This window comes from Acomys minous, assembly GCF_964271855.1.
Source record: "Acomys minous genome assembly, chromosome: 17".
Taxonomy (NCBI): Eukaryota; Metazoa; Chordata; class Mammalia; order Rodentia; family Muridae; genus Acomys; species Acomys minous.
Genome location: NC_140500.1, coordinates 59190056 through 59210724, shown reverse-complemented (window position 1 = coordinate 59210724; position 20669 = coordinate 59190056). Strand labels below are relative to the sequence as shown.

General features: G+C 56.7%; 1 protein-coding gene across 2 annotated transcripts; it reads right to left on the bottom strand.

Moving 5' to 3' along the window:
* Positions 1-1048: 1048 nt before the first annotated feature.
* CYP26B1 (cytochrome P450 family 26 subfamily B member 1) lies at positions 1049-18784 on the bottom strand. 2 transcript variants are annotated; one of them, XM_084766486.1, is made up of 6 exons: positions 17602-18784; positions 14117-14341; positions 6596-6871; positions 6232-6387; positions 4598-4882; positions 1049-4255 (listed from the first exon to the last, which is right to left on the bottom strand). In XM_084766486.1, exons 1-6 carry the CDS (start codon positions 17803-17805, stop codon positions 3863-3865), a joined length of 1539 nt encoding a protein of 512 aa, XP_084622612.1. In that variant the 5' UTR covers positions 17806-18784; the 3' UTR covers positions 1049-3862. The 2 variants fall into 2 exon arrangements, with proteins under 2 accessions (XP_084622612.1, XP_084622613.1); XM_084766487.1 differs by lacking the exon at positions 17602-18784 and adding an exon at positions 16780-17067.
* Positions 18785-20669: the final 1885 nt, after the last annotated feature.

The window sequence follows — 20669 nt, the reverse complement described above, 5'->3', positions numbered from 1 at the left end:
ATCCCTCCCTCCCCTCACAACCGTCAAGGCCTTTCCAACTGAGCATAGCTGCCTGTGTCTTCAGCCCTAGCTCACTTCACCCCGCTGGCCCTGAGGGCCTGGGCAGCCAGGCCCAACCAAGGCCAGGGCTGTTTTGGAAAAGTCCTGGGAGATGGCTGAATGTATACCTTCTAAGTTCTCTCCAAACTGGGGCCCCAGTCCAGGGACAAACAGTGTCCCTGTTTGTCTGTCCAGTGTCTGTGTTCTCCTGTCAGGGCATCCCAGCCTGCAGCTGACTGGGAAAAGGGGGAGAGCAAGCCGCCACCCCAGCACCACACAGAAGAAGCAAGGGCTGAGGCAATGGCGAGAACCAGCTCCCCCAAATGCCTCCTTGCCAGCCCAAGGCAGGGTGGTCAGGCCAAGTGTACCCCTGGGCCTGGGCCACCATTTTCTTTGGTGCTACCAGGATGGATAGATGGAATTTACACCCTGACAAACCACTGCCTCCCTGGAAAGCTTCCTGAGACATCCAGTTCCTTGCCGCTGCTACTGCTGGCTGAGCCTGGGCCGGTGCAATGAATCCTGCCCGTCACAGGGCACTCGTCCCTGCAGTTTCTCTCCATTCCCCTGTGGCCTTAGGAAGGCCACCGCCACCGCAGGATTCTGCTTTTAGGGAATAAAAGGGATTCCCCCTGCCTTTTCCCTGGGCATGAGAAGTGGGGAGACTGCATTCACTGGACAGGAGACTAGATGGCCAGGGTCTGGGACCATCTTGCCCTAGAGTGGGTATGGCCTCCCTGCTGCCTCTTCCCCTATCAGGCCCTGGACCTTGCCACAGCCTTTCCCTTTGTGGGGCTGAAGTCCACAGTGCACTCTAGAACTTCCCGACAGGTTGGTCTGGGCACTGTTGATGGGAACATGGCTGACCCAGGAGCCTGATGGGAACATGGCTGCCCCAGGAGCCTGATGGGAACATGGCTAACCCAGGAGGTATCGGGAACATGGCTGACCCAGGAGCTTTCTAACGAGTCTGAAGGGCCAGAGAGCAGACAGCCAACGGAGACCAGGGTGAGTCCCCACAGTTTATTATGGAAGCCAATAAAAGAGCCACATTGAGTATTTCACAAAATGCATGACATTCATTGTTGTAATATGCAACATGGAGTATTATATACACATCAAAACCACACGACATCCAAAACACACACACGGCACCAGCTCATACTGAAACGAAACATACAAGTGCTTTCTCAATAGTAAAACGACTGTGATAAAAACATATTAATATTTTGAACCATGTTTACAATAAAGAACAATTCATAGTTTACTAAATAACAAATATTTAACAGCAAAACAATTTATACTAAATATCTATTTTGAATTATAACAAAAATAGTACTTATAATAGTTTATAAAGACAGACACAAAATTATAACATTTACGAAAAAAAAAGTTTTGTGTATAAAATAATAGGAATCTGGGCAGGATCAAAATGGTTGCCCAGGATGCACACGCCAGCGCCTAACTTTGAAAAGTGCTTCAATCTGCAAGCCCATGGCAGGAAATTTTGTGGGGTTTGTTTTTTGTTTTTTTTGTTTTTTTAACGTCAAGTTACAATAGTTAGGAATGTGAGAATACATCACCCATTAATGCTACCACAATGAAACACACGAACACGGAACAGACACATCTACAGGGCTGAGACCGGTGTCACAGCCGCGAGTGCCTGGGCTAGGCCCCTTGGCCTGCTGCCTTTGAGACCCAACCAGGCAGCCCATCATTTCTTCCCCCCCCTACTCTCACAGGGATCCCCCCCCCTCAGCTTTTCCTTCTCCTAGGCTGCCCCCTGAAAGGGAAGACCCCTGAAGCCTACCGGGGCCCTGCAGCCCCTCGAGTGCCTTACCAGGGCACATCATGAGTATTAAACAGATGGTTGCAGGCGAGCAGGGTTATCGTGCCGGGAAAGGAGCCTCCCAGGCACTGGGCTGGCCTGTGGACATGCACCTATTACATATGCTTGGATGGGTCTCTAAACATTTTGGCCTGTTTCAGAACTGGGAAAGGAGGTTGATGGATTAGACTTATTTCTAACGTCACAGTCTTTTCTTTTTGCCTGTAACATCTATTCTAATGCTCCCATTTGCTCTGGTTCTGCTGGGGGAAATGCAGACCAGTGTGTAACACGTGGAAAGTGTGGCTTATAGGATGTTCTGCGTGGCTGGTGAGATATAGCTGAACCTCGTGACGGCGGCCGTCCAGGGTCAGTCAGGTTGATGTGGGCAAGGACCCACTGCCTTCATAACATGCAGAAGCAATGGGTGGGAAACAGAAGCAAAAAGGAATCTGGAAACAGACGAAATTGCCTAGAGACTCACCCGAGTTCCAAACCCTTCCCGGGAGAGTCCCTGAGTGGCCAACCCTCAAAACGCCAGAGGCAGGAGACCCTCAGCTTCTAGCCAGCTGTCCCCCCTCCCCCGGCCCCACTGGCCTTTCTGCAACTGAACCCCTTTAGACAAATCACTTATGCCCTGCCCTCCTCCTCCTCCTCCTCCTCCTCCTCCTCCTCCTCCTCCTCCTCTTCCCTGGCTTCCTAGCTTCAGCCTCCCCTGCAGCCCAGAGGACCCCACGCAGCTCCCAGGGCAGGCTTTCTCCCTTAGATCTCTGATTTCCTCTCTACCCCACCCCCTGAGCTGGGCTTAGCAAACGGTGGCGTGGGGTTGGGGGATTCTTCCAAGAGCAAAGGGGCAGAGAGTGGGGGTTAAGGAAAGGAAGACAAACAGTGCCTTCGGAAGAACCCGTATCCTTATCCGTCCTCACCAGGGAAGAGGCTGGCACTGGGGCAGGCAGTGAGTGAACAGGAAGTGGTGGCCCCCACAAGCGCACAGCTTTGACAGCCTGGCAGGAGGTGGTTTAAAAAAAAAAAAAAAACACCTGACAGAGAGAGGTGCTGGGTATCTGACTCTGAGGTTAAACTGAATCGTTTGCCTGGAGCCCAGGAGGCCTGCTAACCCTCCACACTGTCTTCTTGCCTCACCTAAGCCCTAAAAAGGAAAAGCTAGGGCAGAGGCTGGCAGGTGGGGGGCGGGGGTGGGGGGGGGAGGCGTTGCTCCAGACCTCAGTGTAGTGAATAAATACGAGCCAAAGGGGCAGGGTGGGCAGCTGGGAGCCCAGCTATAGCCAGAAGCCACCTGGCTCATTTGGTCCCATGGGGGAGGAATGCCAGTGTGCCTGCCCAGGGCCACCAAGGACGATGCCGAGGGTTAAGCCTACAGGCTCCTGTCTACCCCAGGGTCAGAAGAGAGACAAATAGCAGCAATAGGTAATTTCCAATGTCCAAACTGGTTAGGCTGGTACAGGCCCCATCAAGGCTGTGACAGCCCCTGCCCTGGCCAGGTTGGCTTAGGTGAAAATCCCCATGACACTGGTCTGGGCACCATTTGAGCAATGACAGGGGGAGATAGACGGGTTGTGGGGTATCCAAGAGTGCTCTAAGGGGCCCCCCTCTTTTCCTCCCTCCTGCCTTTCACAGCCATCTGACCACTAACAAAAAGACAAAGGGATAAGGTAAGGGAGCATTTAGAGGTCGTAAGCATATACTGCAGCTCAACCAACTGGCACTAACACTGTCATGGACACACAGAGCCCTGTCCTGGCCCTGTCCCAGGAGCTAAGCTAGGGGGCAGTGGAGATCCAAGAGAGAGAGGGAGTCAGAAGGGGGCGGGGCCCTTTTGTCTTTGGGGAGGGTTGGGGGGGGGAGAAGAGGCCAGAGGAGGACAACATAGGGGGGCTGCTGGCCTCCCACCCAGCCCTTCCCCACCCCACAGGTTTCTATCTGTCCCCCACCCCTCTGCTGGGCTGGGCTGAGACCAGAGTGAGGCTACACCTACACCGTAGCACTCAGCATGGCCTCTGTCTCAGGCAGAATCTCATTCTGATTGGAGTCCAGACCAAAGAACTTGACACTGAGGCCATCCACGGGGTGTAGGACAGGGACCAGAGTGATTCGAGGGAAGGTCCGGGTGGCCAGCTCGAAGCGGCTGGTACTGGCCAGCTCGACAGCCAGCACCTTCAGGAACAGTTTAGCCAAGTGCTTGCCCAGGCAGGTCCGCACGCCACCGCCAAACGGGAGGTAATGGAAGCGGCCATCCTTGTCCTCACTGCGTGCCTGGCTGAAGCGGTCAGGGTCAAACACGTTCACATCCTTGAACACGGGCGCTGTGTCGTGAGTGTCCCGGATGCTGTACATGACACTCCAGCCCTTGGGGATCTGAAAACCCTGGAGGAAGACCAGGCAGGGAGTGGGGTGTTAAGAACCAGAAGAGCCCACTTACCTGCCCTTAATCTTGTATGTCCACGGCCTGCCTCTTCCCAAAGGTATTCCCCCAGTATGCTAGTTCAACTCTCCGTTTCTTCAGGTCACAGCAGCGTCTCAAGTAGCACGCAGGTTGGCTTTATTACGCCCTGCATTTGGGGGTGAAGTATCTCCCACAGGGCTGAAAGCTGATTCCCTGCCCCTTCCCCCACCATGCCAAGGACCCCCAAGATGGCCGTCTCTTCCCAGGGTCTAGCCAAAGCTCCCGGCCACCCCATTACCACCCTCAATGGAGCCCAGCCTCACATCCAGTTCGAAGGTCTGCAGCACAGTGCGGTAGCCACCCGAGATGGGCGTGAAGAGCCTCATGACCTCCTTGATGACGCAGTCCAGGTAGCGCAGGCCACTGAGCGTGTCCAGGCGCAGGGTGCCCTCACAGGGGCAGCCACCACCATGCAGCAGGCCCTGGGCCCGCAGCTCCTCCCGCAGTTTCTCCAACACAGCCGGGTGTTTCAGCAGCTGCATGATCAAGGATGTGCTGGCGCTGGCCGTGGTGGCATAGGCTGCGAAGATCAGTTCCAGGGTACCATCCTGCGGCGGAGAGACAGGCGTTCTGTGCCTTTTGCAGCAGCCACTTAGGATGACCTACGCTGCTGCTAAGGTTTCCCCAGAGCAAATCCACACTAGGCCCTGCCTCCGGGCTGCCAACACTGTGGCTCTCAAAAGGCTCAACACTTACTCTCAAAAAGGCTCATGGAGGTTACTGCCTGGTCCCTAGCTTGGCTGGAGACACTGCTGTGACTTGGAACAGGAGCACAGGCCTGCTGGCTCCAGGACTTAAGGTCACTGCTTGCTCAGTGTTGGATTCCTGGCCAGTAGGCCTACTCAAGGTATTGCAAGAGACTCAGTACTGTGTGTGTGTGTGTGTGTGTGTGTGTGTGTGTGTGTGTGTGTGTGTGTATCTGTGTGTCTATGAAAGGGGGTGAGCATGTGTGAGAGAGAAGTGTGTATGTGAGAGAGAGGAATGTGTGTGCATACATACGTGTGTGCATGCATGCATGAGAGGCATGTACATGTGAGAGAGATGTGTGTGTGAGAGGCGTGTGTGTGTGTGTGTGTGTGTGTGTGTGTGTGTGTGTTAGTAACTAGGTATCTATGCCCCATGCTTCTTCCTCCATCCCCAGAAGAGGGAAGGATGCCTTTTAGTGGTCAGGTGGGCGGGCAGGATCTAGAAGCAGTGTATGGCAGCAGCCAGGAGGACCTAAGAGGGGACTGCAGTGAAACCAGAAGTCCCCTCATGCCACGGGCTGGACACTTGCTAATGAAGTTCCAGAAACTTCTCCCCAGCTTCCTGGGAAGGTCTGTAGACCTCAGTTAAGGAGTAGGGGCAGAATGCTAGGATGGAGAAGTCCCTAGTGCAGGGCCACGGGACAAACGCCCAGCTGTGTTCAGGCAGCAACGGGATACACAAGAGTACCAAACACCACTGAAGCAGCTGTAAGAGGAAAGAGCCCCCATTGTGATCAAACCAATAGCCCAACAGAGCTGAATATGCATAGGATAGAGCTTATGGGGCCTCGCAGCCCCCAGGACTGTGCACACAGCCTCATGCCATTGTGAACAGAACAGCCCCAGGCATCCTTCAAGCAAGGGCAAGGAGAGTGCTCTGCTTCCGGCTCAGCACCATTGCACCACTGGGCCTGAGGCAGCCACTACTCAGAAAGATGGCCTGAGGGAAAGCAGCAGCCAGGCAACCTTCTTGCTCTGGGTGAGGGAAAGCAGCAGCCAGGCAACCTTCTTGCTCTGGGTGAGGGAAAGCAGCAGCCAGGCAACCTTCTTGCTCTGGGTGAGGGAAAGCAGCAGCCAGGCAACCTTCTTGCTCTGGGTGAGGGAAAGCGAGAGCTGGAGTTCCAGGGGGGAGCGGGGAGCTGCCCACCGACCTTCAGCTCCTGCATGGTCATCTCCTTGCCGTGTTCCTTGCTGCTCTCAATGAGAATGTCCAGGGCATCCGAGTAGTCCTTGCCCTGGGTACACTGCAGCTTCTCACGAATAGCCTTCTCCAGCGCCTTCTGAAGGATCTGCCGAGCTTGAATGCCCTGGGAGGGGGGGGAGTGGACCGTCAGTCTTGAAGGCGGGGCTCATTCTAAGCCCCTGGACCTCAGGAGAGGCTGCAGGACCATCCCATTCTGCTCTCATCTGTCTGCTCCCGTGCCCTGTGCTCCATTCCAGCGCCTGTCCAACAGTGTGTCCCCCCCCCCAAAAAGGCATTCGTGTGCCCTCCCTTCCTAGGCCCTGGGTACTCACCCTCCGGTAGCCACTGAAGGGCAGGTCCACAGGCAGAGAGAAGACATTCTCCACAAACTGCTGGTACACCTCAAAGAGATGGCCCAGGTCCTCCTCAGGGATACTGAAGCCTAGCAGCACGCGCACAGCCATCCGGAAGGTAAGCCGCTGGGCCTCCTGGTACACATTGATGGCCTCGGGCTGGCTGCTCCAGGCTCGCAGTGTGTCCTGGATCACCAGTTGGATCTTGGGCAGGTAGCTCTCCAGCGCCTCATGGCTGAAAATCTTAGAGAAGACCTGAAGAACCCAGGGGGGGAGGGGCAGGGAGTAAGGGACCTGCAGCCACGAGGAATGCTGTCCAAAACTGCTCCTACTGTGCTTCCTGGCTGGGGTGGGGGTGGGGGGAGCACCAACCCTGCTCCTTTGTGCTGTCCTGTGTTTGTGAGAGAGCAGGAGGCTCTCCCGGCCTTGGGGTACCACAGGGGGTTAGGGTGGGGCCACACAAAGGCCTTCTTTGAAGGGACTATCTTCTGAGTCCCAGGACCTCTGGCAGAAGTGTCAGGGGAGACGGAACACAAGTGTCTAGTCACCGTACAATTCGGAAAGAAGTACATGGCAGGCGAGAGAAACTACGGCTGGAAGGAAATCAGGACCTGCTAGGGACCCAGACTGTCATCAGTCCCCAGGAGACTCTGGGAAGTGCAGAGGCCATGCCACGCAAACATGGCCAGGCCTCCAAGCAATAGCTTTCTACCCAGGAGATCGCAAAGACAGAAGGACCTTTAATTCTGGGCATCTTCTAGGGTCCCTGTTCCCATCTCCTGGCCTTGCACCCGTCCTCCGGATTGGCTGGGCAAAGCACTGCCTCCACCCCAACAGGAACATGTTTTTTCACACAACTATCCTCTGGCCAAGAAAAGGAGGGTATCTGTTTATTTACTCACAGCCTGTGGGTCTCCTTATATCCTCAGATACAAGTCCAGAACAGGAGGTACGCCTTTCCCACCTCCCCCACCCCGCCAGCCCCCTGCCGACCCCAAGAGCTGGGAAAAGAGTTAAGAGTGCAGGGGAGGACGCCCACCCCCCTCCCCCCCCCCCGCCCCGTGCAAAACCACACAAGCACACAGCCCTCCCGCCTGCCCCCCAAACACAACCACCGCACAAACTGTAAATGTGAGAATTTCCCCTGCAGTCAGCTCATGGAGGAAAAGGTAACATTTTCCTGGCCTGTGCCCTGCATGGCTAATGGGAGGGCTGGTTTGCAGAAATAACAGTGCTGGCCCTACAGTGGCCCGGCCTTTTCGCACAATAGCACTTTCATTCCCCAATTCCCAGTGGGCAGAGGGAGGGGAGGGAGGCCAGTGAGGGGCAGAGGACCTTACTGCCCAGACCAGTTCCACTGCCAAGGAACAGCCAAGAGAGGAACAAGGGTGACAGAAGGTCTTCTAGGTCACTCACACCTTGCCCAGTTTGGGGGGAGGATACTGGGGAATTTCCTGGAAGAGGGCTTTAAGCAGCTTCTTCTGGTCAGAGGGTTATGGAGGAAGGCTGTATTGTGTGCCTGACACCTTGTCCTGACATTCTTAGGACCAGATTCAGTCTTCAGCCAAGGGGTCTGAAAGCGGAAGAAGAGTGGGTCCTCACCCCCCAGAAGTTCAGTGACTACTGACCAACAGAAGGATCAACAGAAAACAGGAAAGGAGGTCTTTGTGAGTTGACCAGGAAGCACAGTGGGGAGGCAGGAGGATAGCTCACTGTGGCCAAACACTGTGAGGGGTAAGATGGCATAGTGACAACCAGCAAGCTCCTAGAAACGGGACAGGGTAGGAAGTGGCCCAGTGGAGATATGGACCCCAAAATGCCATAGGCAGGAGGGACAGGATAGAGGCCACTGTCACCAGGGCCAGCCAAAGCTAAGCAAGCCATCTGGATACAGCAAGAGGGAGAGATGGTGCACCCAGGGGGCCTAACTTACAATGAAGGATCACTCAGATCAGTGTGTGCCCATGATCATGACGCTTGCCCCAAGGAAGACCTCAGTTTCCTCATCTGTAAGATGGGAGACCTACTCCAGAGACCTCCGGGATGCTTTCAAGACACAGGGCATCTTAGCACCTATTTCTACTTTCCCCAAAAAGAAGCCCTTCCCAGAAGCACCGTCCTGTGACACCTCTAGATATAGCCTGGCTCCCCATCCTCAAACCTCACCAAGGCTCTGGGGTCTTGGCACAGGCTACCCCAAAGGGCCCCCGGTAAAAAGGAGAGCATCCTAAGAAGGCCCCCCACCCCCTCCTGCTTGGCTCATGCACAAGCCCCTTGTGCCCCTTGGGTTACACTCCCTGCGCCCTCTAGCGACAACTAACTGAATCACTTCTCTGGTCTGAGGGGCACAGGAGGGCAAGGACAACCCAGAAAGACAACCAAAGGATTCAGGGAGGGTCTGGGCCTGAGCAAGGAACTCCACGGCAGGGGGTTCAAACTTGCCTCCAAGTGGGAAGGAGTTGTGAGCAAGGCTAGGAAAGATGGCCACGCTCCTCCTGGGGCCCCCGAAAGGAGGAGTGAAAGCCCAGGTTCTGTTTGCTGCTCCTCTGGGTTTTACGAAGAGCTCCATCTGGCCCCATCTAGATGTTTTAAAGTCCCTTTCCACACCGAAGTTCCCCTTGGAGCCTTTCCTCCTGCCCCCTTCCAAAAGACGAAAAAAGCACAGGCATGGAGAAAACCAAGCAAAGGCTGGTAGCCGGCATTCTAGCAGGGGACCTTTGCTCAGAGTCACCAAGCCCTCGGCCCTGCCTATGCTGTCAGCTGCTCTAGAGACACAGGGCCTCCCAGGCTTTGGGAAGATGCCGAGGCTGCATCTCTGGGTCTGTGCCCAGGGTGAACGAGGCGGGCACTTCCCAAAGCCAGGCAGCTCAGAAACCACCAGCCACCACGGACGACAGGCAGAGGTGCCTGCCAGGGCGGGGAGAAGCCTGGGCCTCACCAGCTTGTTGGATCTGAGGCTCCTGGCCACTGGGGTCAGGCCTGGGACACAGGGGAGGGTTCCCGGGAGCAGCTCAATGTGCAGAAGGCTCTGGTCCAGGAGCCCTGGCCCTGACCACAGGCAACACAGTGGCCAGGCCGTTTTGTCTTTCATGGGGTCTTCCCTGGGAATTCCCAAAATGATGCCAAGAATGCCACACAAAGGTCCATGGGAACCAGCCAGGCCCTGACACAGCTCTGAAGATCAAGGCATAGGTATGGACTTTGCAAGGAATGGGTTCAAGGAGGACAAGGAAAAGGTCCTGGGAGACCTCAGAACACCCCCCCCAGCGTACCCACAGAGTCACAAGATGGCCTGGAGAGCACTCCTAGGCCCTCTTAGTTACCTATACTTTTTCCCTCTCCCCTGGATGAAACCTGACAGCATAGGGCCTGGAATGCTCACCTGGGCTCCTCAAAGCCTACATCCCCTCTAACTGTTCTTACAGATGTCATCTCTCTCCGCCAGACTTCCTCTCGCCCCTAATCTACTGTCTCTGGGATGGGAGGCCACCTTGTTGAAATCCCACAGCTCCCGCAGGAGCAGTACCCGGCCTGATCATCTGGCAGTTGAGGGTGGATGGGCAAAGCGATGGACAGCCACAGCAGCAGTCACGGCTTTAGAGGGAACCCACCGCCCAGCCAGTGACTCAGCTGGGGAAGAGGAGGAATGGAAGCCGCTGCCCGGGAGGGGTGGGGGCCAGGCGGGCCACCTAGCCAAGCCACCAGAGCCTCGGCCTGTGGAGCGGAAAGAATAACAGAAGGCAGGCAGCTGTCTGCATAGGGGCGACTCCAGTAAGGAGGGGGACCAAAGAAGGTGTCCATTCTCTAGCTGCCTGCAATGCCACCTGGCTTCCCCTTCACCTAGGGCTGTATTCTCTCATCACTTCCGGTCAGAGAGGGTGGACCAGGCACCCTCTTTCCCCACCTATCCATGCCCATCCCCATGTGTGTCTGTATCCTCCTACCTAAACTCTTGCGCAGACCCCAACCAAAGTGCTGGAAGGGTAGAGAAGCAACTGGCTACCGAGTGGCTTACCACCTTCCAGCCACAAACCTGCTTTAGAAAGCTGAGGTCCACTCAGGAAGAACCTTGCGAGGTCATAGGGTAGGGTGACTGCCCACACTCTGTGGTAGTACCCTCGAGGCTCCTACCTCATACCAATCTTTTTGGGCTGGGGAGCCCAGGGTGACTGTAATGGCTGACATTAGGGCCAGAAAAGACTCCACACACCCCCTCTCCCCACCAAGGAAGGGACACATTTGCCTTCCTAAGCTGGCAGGTGAAGGGCCAGCAGAGGGACCAAGAGGGACTGCAAGGAGACATCAGAGCCCTGGACTCCTCTCCAGATCGGGAGGAGGACACGCAAAGGAAGGAGAGAACAGAAGCCTCCACACTCACTGTGCCTGCTACACTACCCAAGGGCAAGCAAGGGAGGCACCCACACCCAGACACCCTGGCAGCTGTCCTGGGCTTCCTCCCCCACTGACCTTCAAAGAGATCTACTCCTGCTCCTCCTCCTCCTCCTCCTCCTCTTCCTCCTTGGCAGCCCCTGGGCCCCAGTTGCTGGAGCTACATTAAGTTCTGGGTGAAAGACTTCATCTATCAGGACAAAGGCTTGCTCCCCTGCGGCTACCCTCCTGCCCACGGACCCTGAATCAGCTTGGAGCTTCTGCCCTGAGCCAAGGCTAGATCCATATAGGAAAGTCTATGGCTACAGCCTGTGTAATGAGCCAGAAGCACCCAGAGGCCAGTGGGGTGGGATTGGCCTCCCCTCCCCCCAAGATTCTATTACCATGGACCACTTTGGGCTCTGCCCACCTACTGGGCAGGAAAGCTACTCTGGGGTCTTGCCACTCCCTGGGAGATTGGGTCCCCTGTTTGGCACAGAGAAGATCGTAGTCTCTCAGTGCCAAGACCCAGCAGCTCCATCTACAAAAGCACGGAGAAAATGGGGCTGGTGAGCAAAGGCTTCAAGAAGTACTAACGCACGTGTGTGTGTGTGTGTGTGTGTGTGTGTGTGTGTGTGTGTGTGTGTGTGTGTCTTCTTGTACCCACCTTCTCAACTAGGCTCCTCCCATCACCCCTGGGCAGTAGGCCAGCCACTCCGTATAGTCTTGTAAGATAGACCCCTTTGCCCCGGGTTGGGAGGCATTCCAAAGGAGGAGATGAGGAGGGCCGTCTGTAGCCTGGCTTTCACAGGTGATGCAATCAGCCTGGGGGTGGGGGTGGGGTGGGGGTGGGGGCGGGGGACAACGACAACACACTCTGGAGTTCTCATGGCTGTGGCACTCCCACTAGCCCTAGACCACCAGGGCAGCCAGGGCGAACATGTGGAGTGCATGCGGTGATGGCTGTGAGGAGCCCTCTCCCCACACATCTGGTTAGACCTCCCAGAGAAGAGGTAGGTCACCCACCCCAATGGAAACAGTGAGTCTCCTGGTTCTCACCCAGCCGTGCCCAGCACACCTGGGCCCCACTTCCATCATGTTCGTCCTAACCAGGCTGGGTCAAGGCCCTGGCTGCCATGTGAGCTGCAAAACCCTCATGCTGGCCATAAGGTGCCCTCCAGGCTTTGCAGCTTCCAGACTGACTCGTCTCTCTTCAAAGCCACACGGTCATGTCCTTCCTGAGGACAAGGGTCAAGTTTCCCCGATTCTTCGCACCTATGATATCAGTAAACTCAGCGTGGTGGATCACCCTGTAGGGTGACTTGAGAAGGACCCCACTCATGCAGGCAGGTGCACAGAAAGCCCTCTGTGTTTTGTTTGTGGCGCATGAAACAATATGTACTAGACCGCTCTCCACCTCCAAGAAAGCCGGCTCAGGCGTGGGCCACAGCACTAGAGTTGTACTGCAAGCTGCGGTTTCCCACCTCATCAGAACTCTCTCTATCCTATGCCTCCTCTGGCACTTGTCCCCTTGTCTGCAAATGGACCCCCTTCCCACCTGGGCCTGGAAACCAGAGGGGAAATGAGGTGGGTGAGAGTGTGTGAGCTTCCAGGGCGTTTGCCAAGCCGGTAGCCCCACCCTGCATGCTCCCCTGTCCTGGTCAAGCCTTTTTCCTCACCTTGGCCCCCACCCGCAGCTTCCTGCAGCCCCAAGGGGTAAGACCTGGAAGGACTCTGCTAGTGCTGCAGGCTCAAGTCTCACTCTGAGGTCCCTTCTGCATCAAACCTTGGAAAGAAAGTGAGGCAGCTAGGCTCCCCAAGGTCTGGGCTCTCTCTTTCTCTCAGCTTCCAGCAAAGAAGCTTTGATGGAGTCTCACAGACTAAAGGGGGGGAAAACACTGCCCCCAGCCCCTCCCCCACTTGCCAGCAAGCTGTCTTAACTGCTTCCAGCAACCAGTCAGACCTTCGAAGCCGTTCTGTAGAAATCTTGGGAGACCTGCACACTTTCCTTTGATTTTTTTTTCCGCCCCTCTTGTGCCTATCAAGGAGAACGACCCTTACAGGGCTGTTCAGAGACGATCAAAACCCAGAGGCTGCATCAGTGAATGCCCCGACTTCTCTCCCCAGTCACCCAGACTACCTAGCAGGGGTAGAGGGGGGCTGCTGGCAAAAGTCAAGGTCCCCGAAGTCCCCTCTCTCCCCTCGCTCCAAAGCCCCTTCCCGAGGCAAAAGGCCCCCTCTTCTTCTTTTTAGGTTCCAAACCTGACCGAGTCCTCTGACCCAATGGAAAAAACAGAGTGCAGGAGCCTTGCAGCCTTCCTTCTGGCGGCTTCCAGCCCAAGGCCGGCGCCCCGCCCGCCGGCCGGCTCAGCCTTCGGGTTACTGCAGTTCAAACTGCACGTGCCGCCCGCGCTCCCAGCCCAGCGGTGGCGGCGGCGCAGCTGGAGGGGGCGGGGAGGCGTGCTGCGTGCGCGCCGGCTCGCCTGCTGAGCGCCTCTGCTCTAGCTCGGGAAATCCACCGGATAAACACCCACTTTCTCTTCCTCTTTGTGGAGAGTGGGTGCGCTTTGAACTTCAGCGCACCTAGACTGCGCCCCTACCTCTTTCCCTTCCCTAGCCGGACTGCGTTCCAGCTGCAGCAGGGGCCCAAGCCCACCCAATCAATTCCCCTGGCTAGGCCGGAAGACCGCTGCCCACAGGGTGTCTCCAGTCTCGCAACATTGGACAGACTCGCCTTCCATGAGACTCGTGGCTGCCAGGCCAGGTTTGGTTTTTAGCTCGGTGGATCTTTGGAGCTTTCCTGGGGGAAACTTTGAGAAACAGGAGGTGGGGAATGCGGAGTGGAACGACCGCCCGCCCCGCCTCCTTCTTTTTCCCAGTGGGCTGGTGGTGCACTGAGCGACTGCATCCATCACTGCAGACCCCACACATACAAGCTTTGTCCAGACCATCCCCAGGGTGGCCCCATTACCCGTAGTGGTGTCCACCGTGCAGCGGGACAGCCAAAAGGTGCATCAGAGAGGCCCAAGCAGAGCCCGAATTTGGCCATGAAACCGTATAGGCAGCGGAGCTCAGGTTTCTGTGCTCTTTCCCCGAGGAAGGTGGTCCTAAGGCAAGAGTCCGAGCCCTTACCTTGCGCTTGTTGCGGTGGATGTCGCCAATGGAATTGGCCACCGTGTTGGGGCCCAACAGTACGCGTGCGCTCCGCGGCCACTCGGTGCTCACTAGCTGGTGTTCGCCCAGTAGGATCTTGCGCACATTCTCCGCACCGGTCACTCGGATCAGCGGCCGCCCCAGCAAGTGTGTCTTGAAAACGTTGCCGTACTTCTCTCGGCGCGACGACTGGAAGCCAGAACCCTGCGGGAGCCACACCAGAAGCCTCTCAGGGCTCACAGAAGACCGGTGGGGCCCTTGCATCCTGCCCCACCCTAGCCAAAGGCCACTGGGTCCCTGTCGTCCCCAACATTCAAAGCGCGGGCGCGCGCGCGCGCACACACACACACACCACACACTCTTACAGGTTTTATTTTTCACGGCGTGCATTAGGACTGGGAAGTGGGGCCTAGAGGGTAATAAATAATACGGGAGGACCGAGATGCAGGGGCACCCACGGAAAGCTGCTTTTAGTAATGACTTTCGGGGCAGGGGTGATGTGTGTATCCCCGACGGCTGAACCTGAAGCTGGAGCCTGCTCCCCCACCCCTGCGCGGCGGAGCCTCTCGGAATAAATATTTCCAGGCTTCAGGCCACGGGCTGGCGAGACCCCGCGGGGTGGCCGCAGGCCAAAGATTATTTATAGCGGCGAGTTGTGCGTGCCCGGAGGCTGTCCCCAGAGATGAGGGTTGGAGTTTCCTCTCTGCTCCGGTGTGGCCCTCCGTGGGCTCCGCAGGGTGGAGTCTTGGGCCCAGAGCCACGACTCCACTGAAGCATTTGTCCTGGGAATAACTAGGACAGACTTTCGTCACGGCCCTGAAATTTGGTATTGGAGCTCCGGGAAGGTGCTTCTGAGGGACGTTGAGATGGGGCCCGATCGTGGGCCCCTAGCCGAGCTCTGTGTACCACTGGCAAGCGGCCCGCGCAGGAAACCTTGGTCGCATTCGCCACCCAGCCCGCCTTAACCCTTCTCCCTCCAGGGCGCACCCGGTGCAGTGGGGCAGGGAACCACCTGCCCATTCCCTCAAGTGGGCCTACAGAGCAGCGGCCAGGGAATCCCGCCTTTGAGTCGTGGCCTTCTAGGGACGCGTCAGCTCCTCTACCCGGAGACAGAAGGCTCCCCTTTCCTGGGTTTGCCCCCCTCCTCACTTTCCTTTCCCCCAAGGAAACTATACTCCAGTTAGAAGTGAACACGCCCCAGATGCGAAAAGTGACTACGGAACCCAGATTCCTAATGGCTTTTCCACATGCTTCAGGGCTCGGCGCGCGACAGGAACGAGCCGGGACCCCCGCGCCGCCTGGAGGGGCCGAGTTGGGGACGCCCCCATCCTGACGCCGGCTTAGACGGCGCCGGCTCCTTTAAGAGAAGTAGGGGCGGAGGTGGGGTGCGGCAGAGGGGGGCGCGGAGCGGGGTTCCCGTCCTCGTCTGCCGTGCAGTCTCCCTCGCTCGGTCTCACTCCGTCTCTCCTCGCTCGTCTTTTCCTCTGTTTTTCTTTTCTTTCGACACAAAAGTTGGGTTGTGAATTTTCCGAGGTCGCCGCCGCCTCGCCCCCACCCCCGCCTCTGATCTGCCTAACTATAATTAAAGTGCGTTTTTTGTGGCTTTAATAAAGAGTTATTTGTCCGCCGTTTCCACAGTCTTCACAAAGAGGACTTTCATAGGGGCGGCCGTTCGGGCCGCGAGTCCAATTTATACAAAAATGTATTTTTAGCCCTGGGCTCTGTTTAGATGGTGCTTAGTGGAAACCGAGAGCCCTTGGAGGTCCCCCGTAAAATCTGATAAATTACTCCGAAAAAAATACCGGATTCGGAAGGTTCACTTTAACCCCTTCAGCACCCACAGTCCCTTCTCCCTGGGGATCAGACCCCCAGGGGCGCCGATGCCCAGGCAAAGAGCGCCGCTCTAACTTCTGTGCTGGCTGCACCACACCCACAAGGGCCCTAGTGAGACTGAGAAAAGTGGCAAGGGATATGGGGGAGGGGCAGGTCAGGAAACAGGATGGGAATGGTGGTTCTGAAGATTTGCCTTAAACAGGAGGGAAACGTTGCCCACTTGAGCTCTTTTATTTTCTAAATTTTGGGCTAAAGCCTGTACCTCCGCCACAGTTAACCCTTTAAATGTGGAGAAATTGGCGAAAGAGAGTTTGTCTCGTAGGAAGATCCGATTGGTTGAAGTGAACCCCACCCGTTTGGATAAGCAACGCCCCGAAGAGATGGTCCGGCTGTGGGGCACCGAAAGATCCAGGAGAAAGGCACCTCCCAAACCCCTCAAAACAGACTCATCTCTTGTCACTCGGCCCCCGACCGGGGCGGTGATGTGTGTGAGTGTGCGAGCGCTCATGCGCACGGACTGCACGCGTCTATTAATTTCAAGCCAAGCTTTCGCACGTCCGAACCCATAGGTCCGCGCGCGCACGCGCTCACCTTTCACTTCTCCTCTCAAAGGGTTGGGGGTTGTCTGTTTCAGGATATTCAGGCTGCCCCTAAAGTCCGTGAGCACCCACCTGACAAACACACTTTCCGCAGTGACTCCAGAGGTGCACCCCCCCACACACACACACAAACTGGGGTGTATCAAATTGCAAAACCGATTGCCTAGCACTGAACGAGGTTAAATCCAGGTTAATCTGCCTGCTACCTACCTGGGTCTGGTCCTCAACGCACCTGGACCCAATTGTCACCAGAGTGGAGTTGTGAGACATCCAGTTGCATAGGCACGCTCTGCGTTCTCTTGCATACCTCTCCCAGTTTTCCTCTGCTAAACTGTCTCCACCCAATAAGCAAACAGATCCTTTTCCCCGAAAGCTGAGAGCCCTTGCAATGCTGCCTTGAATTTCCCTTAGGTTACCTTCTTTCTCTCCCACCACAATACACAGACACAGATGCAGATGTGCGTGTGCACACACACACACACACACACACACACACACACACACAGAGAGAGAGAGAGAGAGAGAGAGAGAGAGAGAGAGAGAGAGAGAGAGAGAGAAAGTACCAGGGATTGTACCTGAGCTGAATACACTGCAGGAGGCTGCCTAGGTTTTCAAGTGGGCCATTTAAAGTGCCAAAGGCCCGCTTTTCCTTTACCTCTTCACGCCCAGGCAGGTAGGACGCTAATATCCACTGGGGCTCAAAGACAGAGGCGAAAGCTAAGCGACGCCCCTCCAGACTTGCTCCCTAGCGCTCTCCGCGCACTCCTGCTAGGTCGTCCGCAGCATAGGAGCATCACACTTGGGAGCCCTCTCTGCTGCGGACCCCCTCTGAACTAGCTCAACCGGAGCGGGAGGTCTCCCGGCCGCGCTTCTAGCGAGCTGGGGAAACCCAGGCGCTGCCGGTTGAGGCAGGGAAGGGGCGGGGCGGAACCCAGCGCGTCCGAGCGCCCGAGTGTCCGAGCTACCGGCGCCCCCTGTCCGGGCACCCGCGGCTGGCGGACTCCAGGAGCAGCTGGGCGAGGGCGCGCTTACCTGTAGCAACCAGTGGCCGGTCTCTCCGATGAGCGGGAATCCCATGGAGCCCTTGGGGATGGGCAGCTTGCAGCTCTTGTCGCGGGTAGCAGCCCAGCGCAGCTGCCACAGCTGCTGCGACACCGCCAGCAGCAGCGTCACGGACACCAGGCACGCGGCGAGGGTGGCCAGCGCCGACACTAGCTCCAAGCCCTCAAAGAGCATGTTGGCGGCCGCTGGGGGGGATTGGCTGTGCTGGCGGCCACGGGGGAGGGGAGGGCTGGACCAGAGTGACGGGGGAGGGGAGGCTGCGGCCGGGGTCCTGGCACCCCTGGCGAAACCTAGGAGATAGGGCTGAGGGAAGGAGGTTGGAGGCTGCGAGATGATCGAGGAGAGGGAGGAAAAAGACTGCCTGGAAGAATAGAGGAGACACGAGGCAACTCGAGGTGTAACTTTGTTTGTTTGTTTGTTTGTCCCTTTATGCGGGCTCAGGGATGCTCTGGGGAGGTGAGATGGAGCCGAGTCAAACTGGTGAGCTTGCTCTCCCCGCAACCATCACACTCGGAAAAACTTTGGAAAACTTTATCCACCAGGAGTCTCTCGGAAGCCTCTTCCCTGCTCAAGGCGAGGGGGGCAAAAAGAAGGGGACCCGAGAGCTAGCGGAAAGTGAGGTCAATTTATCAAAAGTATTCCTTCAAAATTCCTAGGTGCATAAGAAGAAGAAGAAAATCAGAATCCAAAAATTCCAACGAACCCAGAAACTTTGGGGGCTTGGGAGAAGGCTCCCCAGATGAGGCGAGTGCTGAGGCTGGAGCGGCCAGGGCACCGGGAGGCGGGAGAGGCCGGCGCGTTGGCCCGAGCGCGACTGGCCGCAGCGGGGAAGGGACGCAGCCGGCTACAGAGCCCCGGGCGGGCTCTGGGGCGGCGGCGGCGGGAGGGAGGGGTGAGGCGGGGTGGGGTTGGGGGGGGGAGGAGGTGGAAAGCTGGAGCCCAGCTATCTATCAATTAAGAAAAGGCAGTCTGTCCCGGGACGCAGTCTGTCGGCTCTGGAGTTGCTGTTGGGGAAAAGAAAAGAGATGAGGGAGGTAAAAAGAAAAAAAGAAAGAAAGAAAGGCAAAAAGGGATGAAAGAGAGGGAAAGCAGGAGGCAGGACTTCAGGACTGGTGGTTTGAAAAGCGTCTCTCAATCTGATTTGATCCAAGGCAAGGCGATGCGTGTGTTTATATAGAGGCGGGAGGCTGAGCCGTGGGCGCGCGGCCAGCACCCCCCCTGGGCGCGCTCACAAAGCGGGAGGCGTGGTGAGAGGCCGGCCGGCTGCCGAGCGTGTGAGCTCCCGCCGGCCTCCCGCCCAGCCGCCCCGCCCGCAGCCCGCCGGGGACCCACTTGTAGGCGCCTCAGGATCAAACTCAGTTCACCTCGCGCCTTCTCTTCCTTCTCGCCCGCGTCTCGCCGAGTCCAGCACCTACGGAAAGATGAGATGAGACGCGCGCCAGAGAGAGCATACACACGCGTGCGCGCGCACACTTACACACACACACACACACACACACACACACACACACACACACACACACACACGAGCGCACGAGGTGAGCATTCTTGGTGCCAGGTTGGCTACTAAGCTACTTCGCTCCCGCTTTTTCTCCCTCCTGCGTCCCCGAACCCGTCCTCCAGCTTCAGGCTGTCCTCGCAGGGACAGTCCTTGTCCGACTGTCCCCCTTGATTGGGGATTGCCAGAAGTCTCTACTGATACCCCATCCCTCGGGATCCCGCGGGATCCAGCAGAGCCCTCCTAACTGCCACGTCTAGCCAGGGTCCTCGTTTCTAATATCTGCATCTACAAATCTTCGTTGTCAAGGTTCACATGGCTCTTACCCTCCAACGTCTGGTGTGCGTCCTGGGGCAACAATGCTAATCTCCTCCTCTCTAACACTTCCGAGGACCCCACCACAACACACACACACACACACACACACACACACACACACACACACACACACTCAAACAGAGCCAGCGGTCGTCCTAACAGCAGTGCTGGTCCCGGAAAGTGTCCAGTGCCTGAGACAAAAGCGGTGGTCCCTGCACCCGGAGGCCACAGGAGTCCCGTACAAAAACAGTCATTGATACGTTCCAATAAATGAGCACGCCCGTGAGCATGGCCACCTTCCCAGAGAGCCCAGAGTGTGTGCCTATGTGAGGTATGAGCGTGGCTCGGAGCCATCCGCACCTGCGTGTGCTCCCACCTGGCGTCGACCCGACGTTCGTGGAGAGAAGTGCGTTTGGGAGTCTCTTCAGAGCCTTAGGCGTCTGTGCATCCATGGATCTGCCTGGTATATGGTCTCTCCTGAGAGCCCAAGATGAAGCTATCTGTGTATACCAGCCGGATATCTGACTGAGTAATGCGAAGCTCTCCCTACCCGCTGCCTCTGGGTTTTCCTCAGCCCTCTTGTCTTCTCTTCCACTCTCACACTCCAAGAGCAAATAGTAATGTTAATAATAAATCATCCTATACCCTCCACCTGTGGTTTAGGGTGCTGGGCATGTAAACGAAGCTAATCCACCATACCCTGCTAATAGTCTCCTGCATCCAGTATGGAATCTGCTTTAGACCTCACTAGCAGAAATGTGCCAGAGCGTCTAAGATGCGCGCCTGTGAGCTGTCGCTCGCCAGGGGAGCGCTGCCACCGCGGTTTGACGGGCCAGCCGAGCTCTCGCAGCCTGGCTCCTGCTGCTAGCTCTGGGTCAGCTCCACGCTCACTCTCTGCCCTGGAACCCCACCTGGTGGATAGTTTTAGTACTACAGCTGCAGGAGACTCAGCTTCTTGCCTTTTCCTAGCTGAAAAACTGGCTTCAAAGAGCCAGCTTGAAGGCATTTCCAGGGGCTGAGTTTAAGGTCCTTTAGGCTGCCCGCCCCAACAGGACAGTTGGAAATGAGACACAAAGTAAGTCCTCCCAGGATCACTGTGACCCCAGAAATAGAGATCTGGGCAGTGTTTGCTTAGAGGAAATTTTACTTTACAGGACTGCTTGGTAACCAAGAGCAGCAAGGCTGCTGTTACTCTTGTCTCCCCACCCCAGGGGTGTGGTGA

What these genes read in the sequence shown, in the direction of transcription:
- CYP26B1 (XM_084766486.1), bottom strand. Translation starts at nt 17,805, where the DNA reads ATGCTCTTTGAGGGCTTGGAGCTAGTGTCGGCGCTGGCCACCCTCGCC. An exon ending in TCCACCGCAACAAGCGCAAG is followed by an intron (nt 6,872 to 14,116) that starts GTAAGGGCTCGG and finishes TGGGTTCTTCAG; the next exon opens with GTCTTCTCTAAGATTTTCAG. An exon ending in TGCAGACCTTCGAACTGGAT is followed by an intron (nt 4,256 to 4,597) that starts GTGAGGCTGGGC and finishes GTCTTCCTCCAG; the next exon opens with GGTTTTCAGATCCCCAAGGG.